Below are 14,530 nucleotides of genomic sequence, written 5' to 3'. Positions count from 1 at the left end.
CCAACGGCATCCGTCAAACGTGAACTACTGCCGCCATCTTGATACGACCGTCCGTGGCGACACTGCTCGGCGGATCGTTCAACTACTGGCGCTATCGCGCGGACTATTTAAAATGTTTTAATTTTCCACGCGAAATTTTGAACCTCGAAAAATTACTGAAATCTCAAAATTCTTAAATTTATATAGTATTTTATATAAAAAACAGGGAAATTATATATAAATATTTTGAAATACGCGAAACATAATTGTTGTTCTTCATTTTAATGATTTTATTAAAATTTCGGATACTAAACTTTAAATAATTGCTTACAAATTGTAGATTTGATTCAACAATGTATTATAGCAATTAAATTATAATAAAATAAACGTGTCGCATGGCACAATAAGAAACAGCAAAGTATGTAATCTACAACAAATTAAAAGAAAACAAGAAAGTTACGATATTGATGTTCTCATATTTTTTTTGACATTTCACGATGTATTATAATAGGTTACAAAATTTATTCAGTGTTTAAAATCTATTAAATAAACTTTATCATACGTGTAACGTGATTCCTCGGTTAAAATCACATTAAATGAAAATTCCACGTAGTTTAAAGATTTTAAATAATCGCGGTATTGAATCATAGGAAATTTATGACGTCAGACGGTGTGAAATAAGGTTAAGTGCGAGTTGTACCGATTGTACGTAGTAAGAGAATAGTTTATGCCCAGGGTTCACAAATAATTCAGGACGTCCCTGGTTTCGATCGAATCAACGTTTTCCTCAGCGGTAGTAGCGATCCCTGGGCAGAATGCAACTGCGTGGTGATACGGAGCGGCAGACCTAATTCTCTAAACCTGGACACACGTGCAATTTCTGGTATGTAATTGTCGAAGAAGAAATGTAATTCGGTGAACGATCGTTTATTTAAAGAATCGATGTGATCACGGCGCAAGCTGGATTTTATTAATCGATTTTTCGACCGACTGCTTTCAGAACACGTGCGGGTCGAACGACCACGTGGGCCGCATGTATCGAAAAGCAAGGACCGCATCGTCTGGTGAGTGTATTTAGACAAACTGTGATATTTCTATCATCGACACTACATCTTAACGAAGAATGAAATATTAGCTTCGTAAATAAAAATCTAATTAGGACAATTACTGTTAGTTGATTGTTACAACCGAATGGAAATGCGATAACCTTCCAGGATAATGTTTTGAGAGAAATAAAACGTAAGATCCAATAGAATTTGTATTTTCCACAAAAAACATAATATCACAGACGATGAATGCACACAGTTAAAATATGTAATGCTACATATCTATCTATATACGCGGAAAAATGTGATATAGTTTACAAATTTTTAAAAGTATTGTAGGTAAAATTAATAAAAAATATGTATTGTTGATTCAAAGAATTAAGGGACAAAGACTGATAGAATAAGAATATATAATTAAGAATTCTCTAACTGACCGCTTCAAGGAAGGTACAAAGTAATGGCTGAGGAAGGACCGCAAGTGAAAAAGTTAAAGCAATCTATCATTTCTGATTTTATCTTTTCATCTGACTTCCAGCAATTATTTTTTGACAATTGGCACAACTGCATTGATCATAAGATAGAAAACCTTGAAATTATATCAAAGCCATTTAAAGTGTGCAGAATATCAAACTTTATCTGCAGCGAAGAATTTATGGATGAGATAAAGAATGAATTGTTGGATGTTAAAAGTAGAAGGAATTGCATGGACCTTTATCAGTTTGAACAAACCAATGACCTTGCTAACATAGACACAGAATATTTAAAGTTATTGTACCAGACTTTTGAAACAGATTTAACAACATGGATGGAACGGAATACAAAAATAGAGCTTAATCAGAAAATATCTATGTCAAGTTCTTGCTATTACGATACAGATTATTTACTATGTCATGATGACAATATGGGTGACCGTAGAATTGCTTTTATATTGTACCTTTCAAAAAATTGGTCTGAAAAAGATGGAGGTGCTCTGGACTTATTTGACACAGATGGAAATGGGCTACCTAGAAATGTTGTAAAATCTTTAATACCAGAATATAATTCTCTTGTATTTTTCGAAGTTGCAAATAATTCTTACCATCAAGTAGCTGAGGTAACTACACCTGATAAATCGCGTTGGTCGATTAACGGTTGGTTTCATGGACCAATTAAAGAAGATACTAGATCACCAAGATCAGACGTAGAATGCAATTACATAGAACCATTAAACGATCGAGTAGTTATGAAAGATTGGGTAACAGAATGTTATTTGTTTCCTGGAATAGTTAAAGAAGTTCACCACGACATAGAGAAGCAATCATACACACTTTTATCCCATTTTTTGAAAGACGATGTTTACGAGAAAATTGTAACAGATTTGTCATCTGACGCTATCGTTTGGAAAAAAATTGGACCACCCGATATTCGTAATTACGAAGTGGCAGACGAAGAAAGCCTTCCTGAATTATTAAAAAATTTCTACAATATATTTAAATCTATCACGATGTTCCAATTGTTAAAAGAATACACGGAATTAGATCTAGTACCAGAGAAAGAAACTATGAATCCTAGAATGTTAATAGAGCTTCAAAGATGGTCTGCAGGTTCTTATACGTTAATATGCGATAAAACATATGCGAGTGATACTTCGAGTGAACAAAAGTCTAGCACTAATGAACATTCAAGCCGAAACGAGGAAGCGCAAGAAGATTCGTTGGAAACTAGTAGCAGAGAGGGTCAAGAAAGGTCGATACCAACTAAGAGCACGGAATCAGGTTGTAATACCCCAGTGAGCACCAAGGAGGATGAAGACATTGACGAGGATGATATTCTGAAGAAAATGTCAAAAAGGAAATCACCACGCTTGAAGAAAAAATGTTTACCGCAGCAGAGCTTCTCATCGGAAGATCCATCGCCGCCGAAATTAGCTAGAAGTCTAGATACTGATGATTCTGACGTGTCCGACATTGGAGATTATCTGTCCGACCCTTTAGATTGTTCTTTGGAATCGGATCGGGAAGAAGACATTGATGATGCAAACACCTCTGACGCAGGAGCTCTCGATGTGATAATCCAATTTAATACGAGTCATATATCCGAAGACCATACCATAGACTACGTGGATCCTAAAGAGCAAGATGGCGTATTAATTCACGTGCCAACAAAAGACAACCATCTCTGTCTTGTTTACAAAAGGTTAATTACTAGTCGTGTTCACAAATACGTGAATCATTACTGTACAGATTATTTTTACAATCTGATTTGTACATATTATGAATAGTAATTACACGTACGATTAACGTCGTCTCGTATGTTCCTTGATCAAGTTGACAATTGTATAAGTGGCGGACAAAACGCGTCTGTTTACGACATGTATCATAGTATTCGTATTAATAAAATTGTCAGTATTTATCATCGAGCAATTCTTTTGTTATTCATTTCTACCAACTTGCTAAGTATTTGATAGACTCAGGGATGCAAGTAATCAAGGTACTCGTGCGTCTTACGAAAACTAAGGTGGAGATTAAGACCACAGTGCAGAAAACATTGTCAATTATTTATTGGGTGTGATACATCTATCGTTTACGTTTACTTACAAGCTAACGTTAGGTGCAATTAGGTCGCATGCAGGGATCTCGAAGTACTTTGCTTGTTTTAGAGCGTAAAGGGTTCTGAAGGAGAAGATTTTGAATCTTTTGTTCGATGCAAAAGCGAGGAGAAATTCTTCTAGGTATTATATAAGAGAAAGAAATGAAAATGAAATAAAAAATGAGGCTTACGATTGCGGTGCGTTAGTATAATCATTTTCTGGTTGTTGTACGTGTATCTTGACCTTCGAAGAGCTTTGTTGTTCCTTGCCATCCTTAGCAAGTCCTTTCGTAGTGACCTAAGACGTAAAACATCTTGGTAAACATTACCCCATTGACCATTTACATTATGAGTAGTATTCGATTACAAAAGACTGTTAACCTGGGATGTTCTTGCGTCTTAGTTTTAAACAACTCAATAAGGAAATCATTAGCGGTCACGCCTTCGATTTACCTTTGTTCCACACGACTTAAAACAACGAGCGATCGTTTCTATCACACAGAATGCAATATATATATTGTAACAAATCACCTGAGAAGTGGTAGGGATTCCAGCCATGCGTTTCCTTAGTTCGTTTAGCTGCAGTTCTCTCTGGAAGCTCACGTCGTTTTCCTGCGAATCTTCTCGTAATCCATCGTTAATCGATTCTGTCGAGTACTCTACCTGCACCCAAGGACAGATCGTCGGGGAGGCTTGTAAGGAATTTTTGCTTCCTGGACGAGAAACTCGCGGAGACAATCTTCGCAACAACGAAATGAGTTTCGACCTGCGGAGTTGGTATTTTCTATTAGCCGCTATTTCTACGTCAAATACATGTAACAGAATGACGAGTACTTTGTACTGGATGTTTGAAGGTGATCAGAACTGATTGCTCCACTTCTCGAAAGCTGTTCCGCGCTACGCGTAGTGTCCCTCCAATGTAGCTTGTTGATAGATCTTCCTACTCGCCAATCAAGGCTGCTGCTTTGACGGGATTGAAAGCCTAGAATAATAATTTAGAATGCTGCTCGTGTAGTTTTAACGCTGGTTCGACAGTAACGGTATCACGCTACGATAAAGCGATCGCTGGAACTGAACAATTGCCTACCTTGCTCGTTTGTCGTTTGATTAACCCTCCAATCTAAGGAGCTACTACTTCTATTCACGTTATAAATATTATCACAGGATTTTGTTGCGAGATATGCCGCGTGATGGCGACGTCTAAGCAATTTCGAAACTGGTCCCAAGTGCCTGAAACGTCATTTTATCGTTAGTAAGAAATAAAATTGCCAGTATCAGCGAAAGAAAGAAAGGGTGATGTACGTACTTTTTAAATTTCCGATTCTGCTCAATAGGCGGTTTGCTGTCGCAAACTACCACTTTAACTTCCGGTTCCGGACAGTACGTGCCTACACGAACGTAGTTATAACTGCCACGACCGCCGTCTACGGATCGGAAGTTACCGCCGCGCTCGTTCGAAGGCACGCGGACAAGTTCGATTTTTGATCGTCCCTCCATGTTACTTTTCTCTCTCTCTTCTTTTTTTTTTTTTACGATACCACTTATTTGATTTGTATTATATTCACGATTACACTACTCGATCGTAAAAATAGTAAAAAATTTAAAACCTGTTACGCGGAGATGTTTGCTTTTCTTCCCGGTTTTTCTTACGCTGTGTTATTATCGACTATCGAAGATGCCCGGCGCGTGTCAGTTTCCACTTTTCTCTCAGAAACTATGCTCATCGACGTTCTTAAAATAGTCGTGGAATCCTCCTGAGCTACTTCCACCTAAAGTCTCCTCTCGCTGCTGGATCACGTCATAACGGTTGATTCCTCCAAGCGTTTGGCACGCGCAGCCATCACAAATCTTGGTCGATTCACGAAGCACGTGCGTCTACTCTTTATATCCGCATAAGAATTCCAAGGGTCACGTTCATTCATTCCACGAGAAAACAACGTCTATCCGTTGACACGGACGCGTCTGACGATGCACTCGTGTACACGATAATTAATCGAATTGTCCTGATAGAGACACCGGTCTTCCTTTCTTCTTCCCTTAGCCGATAAAATCTTGCAGTATTCAATGTAATTTCTTTTATTTGATTCATCCATTCCACACTCGCGCCTTGTTAAAATACCGTTTACAGAATAAATATATCGGAAAAAGGGTCTACAAATATAGATATGTTCTGGTATAAAAAACTTGGAGTCGCTCTATTTCGTAAAAAAGTTTGTCTTTTCGCGCGCTTCTCGCACTTTGCATATTCCAAGAGACGTATAGGAGAACCTGTTCCCCATCAGATTTACGAGCTTTTTGTTCCCTTTTTCGACGCGTGTAGTTTCTACAGTTCGTGTGCTCGTTTGTGCGGCTTCACTCGCGACGTATCTCCGCTTTCAATCGCGTTAAACTGCAACGATCCCAATTTCCTAAACAGAGAGCTAAACGTTAACGATAACTTTTCTCTGTGACACCCACCGTACTACGTTGTTGAGACGCCTATTTTCGAGCTCTGATTACGCAATCATCAATTATGATTAGAAGGAGGACAATACACGACCTGACTTACATTAGACAATTGAGCTCAGGCAATCGGTTCGAGACTCTTTTCGCTCGACAATTACGAGCTCGAAAATTAATCGGTGTATCTACAGAAGAATAACTTCTTATTTGCTCTCATATTGTCGTGATTGATATTCAACGTTTCAAAAAAGAAATATCATTCTTATCAATTTATTTATCACAAGAAGATAACACAAATAATGATAAATTTCGAAGGAAATTAAAAAAGATAATTATAATCGCCAGTCTTGTATGTACTTTAATTTATGGAGTTGATTACATGCCTTCTGAGCGATTCATTCAGTAAACGGAATTGAATATAATTAATGGAATTCTTTATAGTTAAAATCTAATATTTTATGTCTGCTCTCCGAACGATACACAAGATCCATTATTATTTTATTGAAAAAGGAAGTCTTTACGCACAATCTATTTCACGTATATATTTCTCTTTAGTTTCTTTTAGTATTCAAGTAGAACGAATACGCTGTACCATTTGTAACAATTATATATAAAGTAATATCATTGATGAAACACACTACGAATTTTTCAAACAGTTGGATGTTTGCTCCAGAAGCGTCTTGCTTCTCCAAGTGATTTTCCCTTGATTTTTTAATTTTCTATTGAAGGGTGTCGCTTTACGTTTCATACAGCGTTGCGACAATAGGTTTTTCAGTCTTTTGTAAGCACGAGGAATCGTATTACGAGTAGAAAAGCGTAAAGAAACGAGTTCGTCTGTTCCATTTGAGAGACGATACGGTTCAAATCATAGAAACTATTCGCATTGGCGAATACCTACGGCGAGAAATTAAATCGAATCGCGCGCTCGTGCTCGTTGTCACTGTAGAGACTAGCGCGTTTCCATCGGATGCACTCGAAAGCTTTCGTTACGACCGAAACTGGGGATTCGTCTGGCAATTAAGTCGCTAATTAATTCGAAAGAATACAGGAGCTTACGTCGAACCGGAATATGGATTTCCATAATTGCAAGGAGCACCGTCTGTGTTCCGAGACGCAACTTCTAATTAAAAAGAAAGTACGGAATAATTCGATGCTCCGAGAGGAGCATTATGAGACTACTTCTCGGTTTAACAAACTTTGTTCAACCCATTGGAGACGCACTGTGTCACGAACGAATAACCCAACGGTTACGTTCAAACGAAAATCACCTTCGTTATAACATTTTCGTTCTACGGTTTGTAGTAAACTAATCGCTGGACTTGCATTGTCAGTTTCGCTTCGATCGGCAAATCGTATCGATCTCGGTAAAAATAAAACGTTACAAGGTAAACGTTAGAAACGCTTGGGCGATTCAACTTGATAACTAAACGACACGCTTATTTATTTAATAGGAGAACTCGTGAGATATAGCACATGAATTGGAAGGAACAAAGCGTAGACGATAGGTGTTCGTTAAAGACTATAGTCACTTGTAAGCGTACTAGCAATGAACATTTTTTTTTTCTTTTTTCGAGAATCGTAACGAATTTGATAGTCACGTGGTGAAACGCGCGAATTAGACGCGGAAAAATGTAAAGAAGATTGGAGGAGCTCCTTTCTGCACTACCGTAGCGTATTCACGTGGTTTCGCCGCGGTGTAACGTCCGCGCTCTGCGACTCGCGGAGATTCACTGCCGGCTTTGACGTACGATCGTTGCGCTTTACGCGCGCACACAGAAGCACTCGACACACAAAAGACTCTATTACACATCGGTGGTTTTTTGGAGCGGCGAGAAAAAAATAAGTAATTAAAGCGTAAATACCTATACGCGACTATGTGCCGTCATGGTTTACCGAACGCTAGTCGACGGACCGATCTAAATATCGGTCGATCGTGAATTTCCACCAATTTAGCTTCTCTATTTCTTCTTCTCTTTTCGTTCTGGTTTAGATAAATTGTACTAGACTATCGTGTTTTGTTTTATTAAACTTTAATAAATCGAGCGAAGGTGATTGTTTCTTTTTTGAAATTTCTATCTGTCTAACTTTTCCATCTCCTCTTTTTTCTAATTTTAGTTCGGTCAAATAATATGTGGAGCATGGCACGCTACAACGATATTAATTTGTCATAAAATTGTAATAAAACAACTGGAAATATCGTTCATTTCTTAGAAAAGAAATATCTTGCAAGTTTCGGGCGTCACCGAAGGATTGCTTTAATTTTAGAATTCCATGTAAAAATAATATCGTAAAACAACGTGATTTAATATCCCGAGTCATGAAACATCGTTTCTGCTACGTTATAAAGATTCCTCTCCTTCATATTCTCTCTCATAAAGCTACATTCTCCGCATATTCTACAGAAACGCGTTTCAATTTCGCGTTCGACAATTATTTTATCAATAACCGATACGATATCAACACCAATCCATTACGCGTTCCCCTATCTCGGAAACCATCCACGCCCATTCAATTTGATCGGAGGATAATCGAAGCTTAAGGACGTTGTACACTTCTACGAGCCGGCAAGCCAGGTGTTTGCACGAGACGCGACTCCAGTCGCGGGGATTCTCAGCGAGCACGTGCGCGGCGGAAGCGTATAGGCGCGCGGTCGTCTCGTGAAAAGTTAATCAATCGGCTAGCCGCCTGTCTGGCGATGAGACGAGAAATGTGCGAGCCTGAAAGTGTCGCGCGCGTTTCTAGCTACCGAGCAACATTTACTGGCAGCGTATTTGTTAGATAATAGAGAGGAGAGGCCTTGAAGCTTGCAAAAGCTGTACGAAGTCTGCGGAGCCCGTATGTGGACAGCGTGGGATACGTACTACCTGAAAATAGCAACGACACACTTCGCGGTCTGCTGTGCTGACATCGAACATCGCCAGATCGGCGTCGTCGATGAGACGGAGGTTGGAGGCGTGCCAGGATTCCCTGTCCTCGAGAGCTTGCGGTTCGACCGGCCTCTTCAATTCCCTCGAATTAGTCGTTTCGATGGGCGTCGTCGTCCTCCTCGCGTTTACTCGACGAGAAAATCGGCCGACGATCAATTAAGAGATACGAATGGACGCACCAGAGTCCGGCGACTTTATCCGCGATCACGTGTCGAACGCGAGTTTCTCTTTTACGGAAACACCTACTACCTTCGAATTCGTGGTGGACGGACCAAGGAGGAGGGAGAGAGAAGGAGACAGGGGTTCCTCGTTGAACCCTCTGCTCGACAGCTCTCCCGCCCCTGACTGTTCGATCGCGACCACCCGCGGGATGCTGTCGACTACCGCATCGAAACGCGTCGAGGAAATCCCTATCCTCTTAATCCCCCTTGGCCGCCCTCACCTAGCCCGCGAACTGGCAGACCTGCGCTTTCCACCAGTGTACTCTCGCGTTTCAGTAATCACGTCCGACCACTTCCATAGACTGACTTTTATCGACCGGGCTCGTGATAAAGAAGGTTCGTGCACTGCGTTTAAAACGAGGCGATGTGATTTTCTTATTGATATTATTCTGCTTGTACTTTGTTCATTGGTGGAGAAAGAAGAGTTTATTTATTTTTCTATGAATTATCCATTGCTAATCGAAGTCTTGAATATCGTTGTGTTGTACGTTTTTACTTGAATAAAAAAATATGTTAACGTTTATACTTTTTTTTCTTTTCCTTGCTAAGTCACCGAGTTCTTTGGACTTCGTTCTTAATACCCGTGGAATTGTTGGATTTACAGTCTTTCCTTTTATGGTTTCCTCTTAAGTCCTCGAGTGATTCCTCTTATGTCATGCGGTTAGTATCTTTCCTGAATATTTCTGTTTGAAAAAATTAATGGCTCGAGGCTTTAATTAGTAGCGGCGAGTCGATGACAAGATAAAATTACTAACGCGAGAAGGATGACCCAGGATGATCGAATCGTCGAAGGTGACGCAAGATTTTGCCAATTGCAGCGTAGGTGAAACGCGACCGTCAACTGAACGTGGGTTTTCACGTGTATTGTTTTGCAATGTTCCAATTAGCTCTTGGTATTGAATATCCATATAAATCTTCCACGATGGATCCTATATCTGACTATCACAAGCAAGAATGTCGCTTCGATAAAAAACGCTCTTTCCAAAATAGTCTTTGAAAGAAAAAAGAGAGGCGTGTGCAGCCTTGTCCCCCCAAGAAATTTACAATTCAGTAGCATACATTATGCATTTATATCTTAAGTCGTTTGAATCAGCAACGAAGATAACATTCTAATTTCCATATTTATAAGGATTATGTATACTATGGTTATTAAATTTTTTCTAAATTTTATACACTTGTTGTTTTATCAATGATAAAACGCGGTTCAAGAAACGTACAGAGTGTCGTCGATCGTAATTTATTTGATCTTTATTTCGTATTTGTACACGCCCTTAGCATGCCACATATAATCAATATGATACAGTCCAATGCAGCCAAGGTAGAAGTAAAATACAAAAAATATATATATATATATATATTTATATTTATATATTTATATTCTACGTCGATAGGTAATATTATTGTTACCACGATGTTATAACGGTGAATATATTATGGATAATAGCTAAGAATATAATACAAAGAAGAGTGCTGGTTACAGTAGGACACGTAATTCGGATTGAACGTGGTGCAATTTATGATTATTCTTCAGCGCTTCTTTGAAATTGCTAAGAGAAACGGTAGCGATCTCTGTTTCTCGAATTTTTCATTCCCTATTGGCAAAAGTTAAAACGATCTTCAAAAATAAAATTCAAAATCACAGCTCTCTAACGATGATCTGTCGAAAGATTTACAAGGGAAAAGTAGCTTGAACGTTCGAGAAATGGGAAAAATAAAACATAAAAAAGAAAAGTAGAAAGGGGAACGTAAAAAGCTTCTTATAACGTTACGTATGGCTATGCAAAAATATAAGTAAAACACGATAGAAACCTCGATAGAAACGAGGTTTCGATTTGATGTTTCACGTGGAAATCTGCTTACTTTCAATCCGCTTTCAGCGGAAGTACGAGCGTGCACAAATTTAGAGAGACTCGCGATAAACTTGAATATTTCGATTCTATAATTCTTTAATAATTGGTAGCGTCTCTAAATAATTCATTCGTCAGTTCCGTTTTTCTTAAAAACGCTATCGGTACGTCTACTTGCGCTATCTAATTTATTGCTATCAAGGGAAATGAAAGCCATCGAACGATAATGAATGGTTGACACTCGCGTAGAACACGAATAATCCGCAGTGAACCACCCCTTCGAGAATTACAATTTATTCTTTTTAACGATTAGTCTGATTTGAATGTTAAGATCGACCGCTACGCCTCAGATCCCTGACGTTCTTTAAAACATATACTGCTTACACAGCCATACGTTCGATTCGCTTGTGAGGAATTAAAGCTATTAAAGAGGATTAAACGTTTTACGAGTAATATAATTTTAGATAAATTTGTTTTTCTTCTCTTCGTAGAATCGGTGTCGTTCGTTGCAAAAAGGATCGGAAGAAGTGATACGGGAAGATAATTCGTTGAAGTCTTTCGAGTTTTCTGAGTTCTTTATTAGAGCGTAGCCGGTAAGCGTTTATGGCAGCTTTATGAGGATGACTGGGGTAGCGACCGTCGTAAAAGTCATCGAAAAGAACCTAACCCAACGGTGAAACAACAATAAGACGAATAAATCCATAATATTAACAATAGAGTGTAGTGATATTAACTAATGTAAATTCAACTGAAGAATAGTAAAGTCCTCCTACGTATTTCTGTATGTGTATCTGTGTACGCGCGCGCGCGAGTATGTGTGTTTGTATGTATGTTTGTGTGTCTCCTCTTTCGATCTCGGGCCAGAAATAAAGAGTGAAAAACAAAGAAATATTATAGGCGGCAGGAGAACGAATCGGAAAAGAGAATAAAAGGGGGTGTGGTAGAGCGGAGATCAGAGGTGTTCACGTACTAACAATTATCTCGTTCGTCGTCGTTGACAATATTACAATAATAATTGTAGGAGTTTACGGCTCTTCCATTGATCGCCTCGCTGACTGGAATAAAACGCAACTACGTGATATTGTATTGCGGGCTTACGATAGTTAGGTCTCTCTCAGTCGCCTCTCTTTTTCTGCACGACTCCCTGTTAATTAATACTATGTTCTCGTTATAATTTTTACGCTAGTTTCCACCTTTGCGCAGCGCTAAACATTTTTTCGTATTTTCTTTCCTCTCGTTTTGTCGTAAATCGTCTCTCTCCTCTTACACACTCTTGTATTCCACACATACGCGCGTCCTCTTGCTCTCTCACTCTCTCCCTCTCTCGCACTCTATCACCCTCTCGTGCTTTTTCCTTCGTTTTTAATGTTCCACGGTGTAGGATAGCGCGCAAACGTTCCGTAGAAACGATCGTTCGTCGCAAATAGCTACTTCGTTTCGTTTGCGACTATCCTGCGTTAAAACGACGACTCCCTCGTTCTTGTTAAACCTTTCTGTCTATTCGATCATTACGAGGAATCTCTTCGTGTTTTCTTTCCATCAGCTTTTTTTTTCATTTTCTATATAATATACTTTATAAAATACATTAGTTTACAAACAACGTGGATTAAGTGCCGACGTCCCGCGGAAGTTATCACAGCTCAGGCTCGATCGTGGAACGGCTCGACTATAAGAACTCCCTATCCCGGATGAAACTAGTGGAAGAACTTTAGCTCAAGAAAAAGAAAGCACATTTTCGTGTGGTTCGCGCACTACCACTCGCATGAACTACTCGATCGATATCGCTTACATTAATTTTCGTTTCTCCCGAATTGGGTGTACGCTTCGGACGTCAATCATAAACGCATAAATTTTCTTGTGACCCTTGTTCTCTCACTTGTTCTCATTGTTTCGTTCAATTACGGAAAAATAGTATTAGAAATGTCAAGGTAAAACGGGATCGCGTTACGGAGCTGCGCAACCGACTGGCAGAGACGTCGATCGTTAGAACAATAAGACTATCTTATCGTGCTACATACATATTTACAAAGCCTCCGACATAGAGGCACTCTCCCTTCCTTCGATTTTATTTCCATAATCCGGAACGTGCACCAACGCAGGATGCAACGGGAAGGCATTTATTTAAAGGGCAGCACTTTCCCCTTGCTAACTTTCAAATCTTTCTCTACGTTGCTGGACTGAATATTCTACGGTTTAAAATAAATATCTTCGAATTTCTTGTCCGCTAAAAGCGCTATCTTCGAACGCGAATACTCGCTCGAAAGAAACTGCGATTGGCAACGATTCGGCTATGATGTCATAGTAAAATCGTAATGGTAGTACACGTTCCGATTGTATCTACAATGAGGCAAGATCCCTTCAACGAATACCCTTTCACCATCCATCGGACCACGGTTGTACCCTACGCTATATCATCCGCTCTTTCATGGTTGCGTCGATACCGAACACGAAGAACGTACAAAGAATCCTGAACGGGTGGTTGCACGATTTGCAAAAATATTTCTCAACTATCTCCTACATTTTTCTTGCACTTTTTTTTTACTTAATTTTTTCCAAATACTAACTTTTAACGATCGGGGGGAGGGGAGCTAATATCTTTTTAAAATTTAACGGTAACTGTTACCCTCGCGCGAGGGCAATTGGATGGTATAATTTTCTTCTTCTCTTTTTTTCTTTTTTTTTTTTTTTTTTACTTTTCTCTAGTTTTTTTTCTTTTACTGTAGTAGATAAATTTCTAAATTTTCTGCTCTGCTTTGAACGGAAAAAGTCGATATTATCGTTCATAAAATGAGTGAATTTTGGTGCGGCAAAATGTCGCTATAATATTTTCATCTCTCTATCTAACGAGCATTTCGCGCTGAATTGGACATGGAGACGGGATAATCGGATAAAAGCTACAATTTAACGAGCTTTTGTTGTCGAGTCTAGTCTCTGTAGACCGAAGGAAAAGAAAACGGCCGGGCCGTTGCAGCGACGTTCTTCTTCTACTCTTCTCTCATGCTCGGATCCGGTTAACAACGTACCGGCATCATACGGAATAATAACTCTGTTTAAACGAGAAATAACGAATCGTTACAACGTTAGTATGTTTTCGGACCACAATCTCTTGCGAATCCTCGCCCTCTCGCGTCCCTACGTATCCCTGAAAAAAATTACAACTTCATACTCTGATGAATAATTGATGATGCAAATAAAACGCTAAATACAATGACGTAGTTGTTAAGCTGTTAACCAATGAAGACGGATTAATTCGAATAATTATTTTTAATTAACTGTTTTAGGGCATACTGTTTTGAAGCTACAAAACATTTGCTGTAAATATACGCTGCTATAATGTTCAGTTTATCAGGGCTAAACTCAAATTCTAATTGAAATTCCTTTTTCTTTATTAATATTTCATTCCATGATCGTAGAAGATCTTAATCAAGGAACGATTTGGTTAACAAGTTAACAAACTACGATGATAGAAAATAATAAAAGAAAGAAATGCAATTCCTTTA

The 14,530-nt window shown here is 38.9% G+C and overlaps 2 protein-coding genes across 5 annotated transcripts in view; one reads left to right on the top strand and one right to left on the bottom strand.

Annotated features, from left to right (window-relative positions):
- The window catches only part of LOC132911452 (uncharacterized), a 41,718-nt gene extending 32,361 nt beyond the window's left edge, over positions 1-9,357 (bottom strand). Inside the window, exons 1-6 of one of the 4 annotated variants that reach the window (XM_060968068.1) lie at positions 8,897-9,357; positions 4,900-6,001; positions 4,681-4,823; positions 4,428-4,575; positions 4,125-4,359; positions 3,785-3,891 (exon numbers count right to left, since the gene is read on the bottom strand). In XM_060968068.1, coding sequence (XP_060824051.1) covers positions 3,785-3,891; positions 4,125-4,359; positions 4,428-4,575; positions 4,681-4,823; positions 4,900-5,090 — 824 coding nt within the window. In that variant the 5' untranslated portion in view covers positions 5,091-6,001; positions 8,897-9,357. Of the gene's footprint in view, positions 1-3,784; positions 3,892-4,124; positions 4,360-4,427; positions 4,576-4,680; positions 4,824-4,899; positions 6,002-7,091; positions 8,231-8,896 lie in introns of those variants that run through there. The other 3 variants (XM_060968071.1, XM_060968070.1, XM_060968069.1) reach the window with 3 other exon arrangements.
- LOC132911458 (prolyl 3-hydroxylase OGFOD1) lies at positions 679-3,427 on the top strand. The gene is made up of 2 exons (XM_060968081.1): positions 679-862; positions 980-3,427. Exon 2 carries the CDS (start codon positions 1,483-1,485, stop codon positions 3,283-3,285), a length of 1,803 nt encoding a protein of 600 aa, XP_060824064.1. The 5' UTR covers positions 679-862; positions 980-1,482; the 3' UTR covers positions 3,286-3,427.
- Positions 9,358-14,530: the final 5,173 nt, after the last annotated feature.

This window comes from Bombus pascuorum, chromosome 10 (assembly GCF_905332965.1).
Source record: "Bombus pascuorum chromosome 10, iyBomPasc1.1, whole genome shotgun sequence".
Taxonomy (NCBI): Eukaryota; Metazoa; Arthropoda; class Insecta; order Hymenoptera; family Apidae; genus Bombus; species Bombus pascuorum.
Note: the sequence above shows the minus strand (reverse complement) of the source record. Positions and strands in the feature narration are given on the sequence as shown.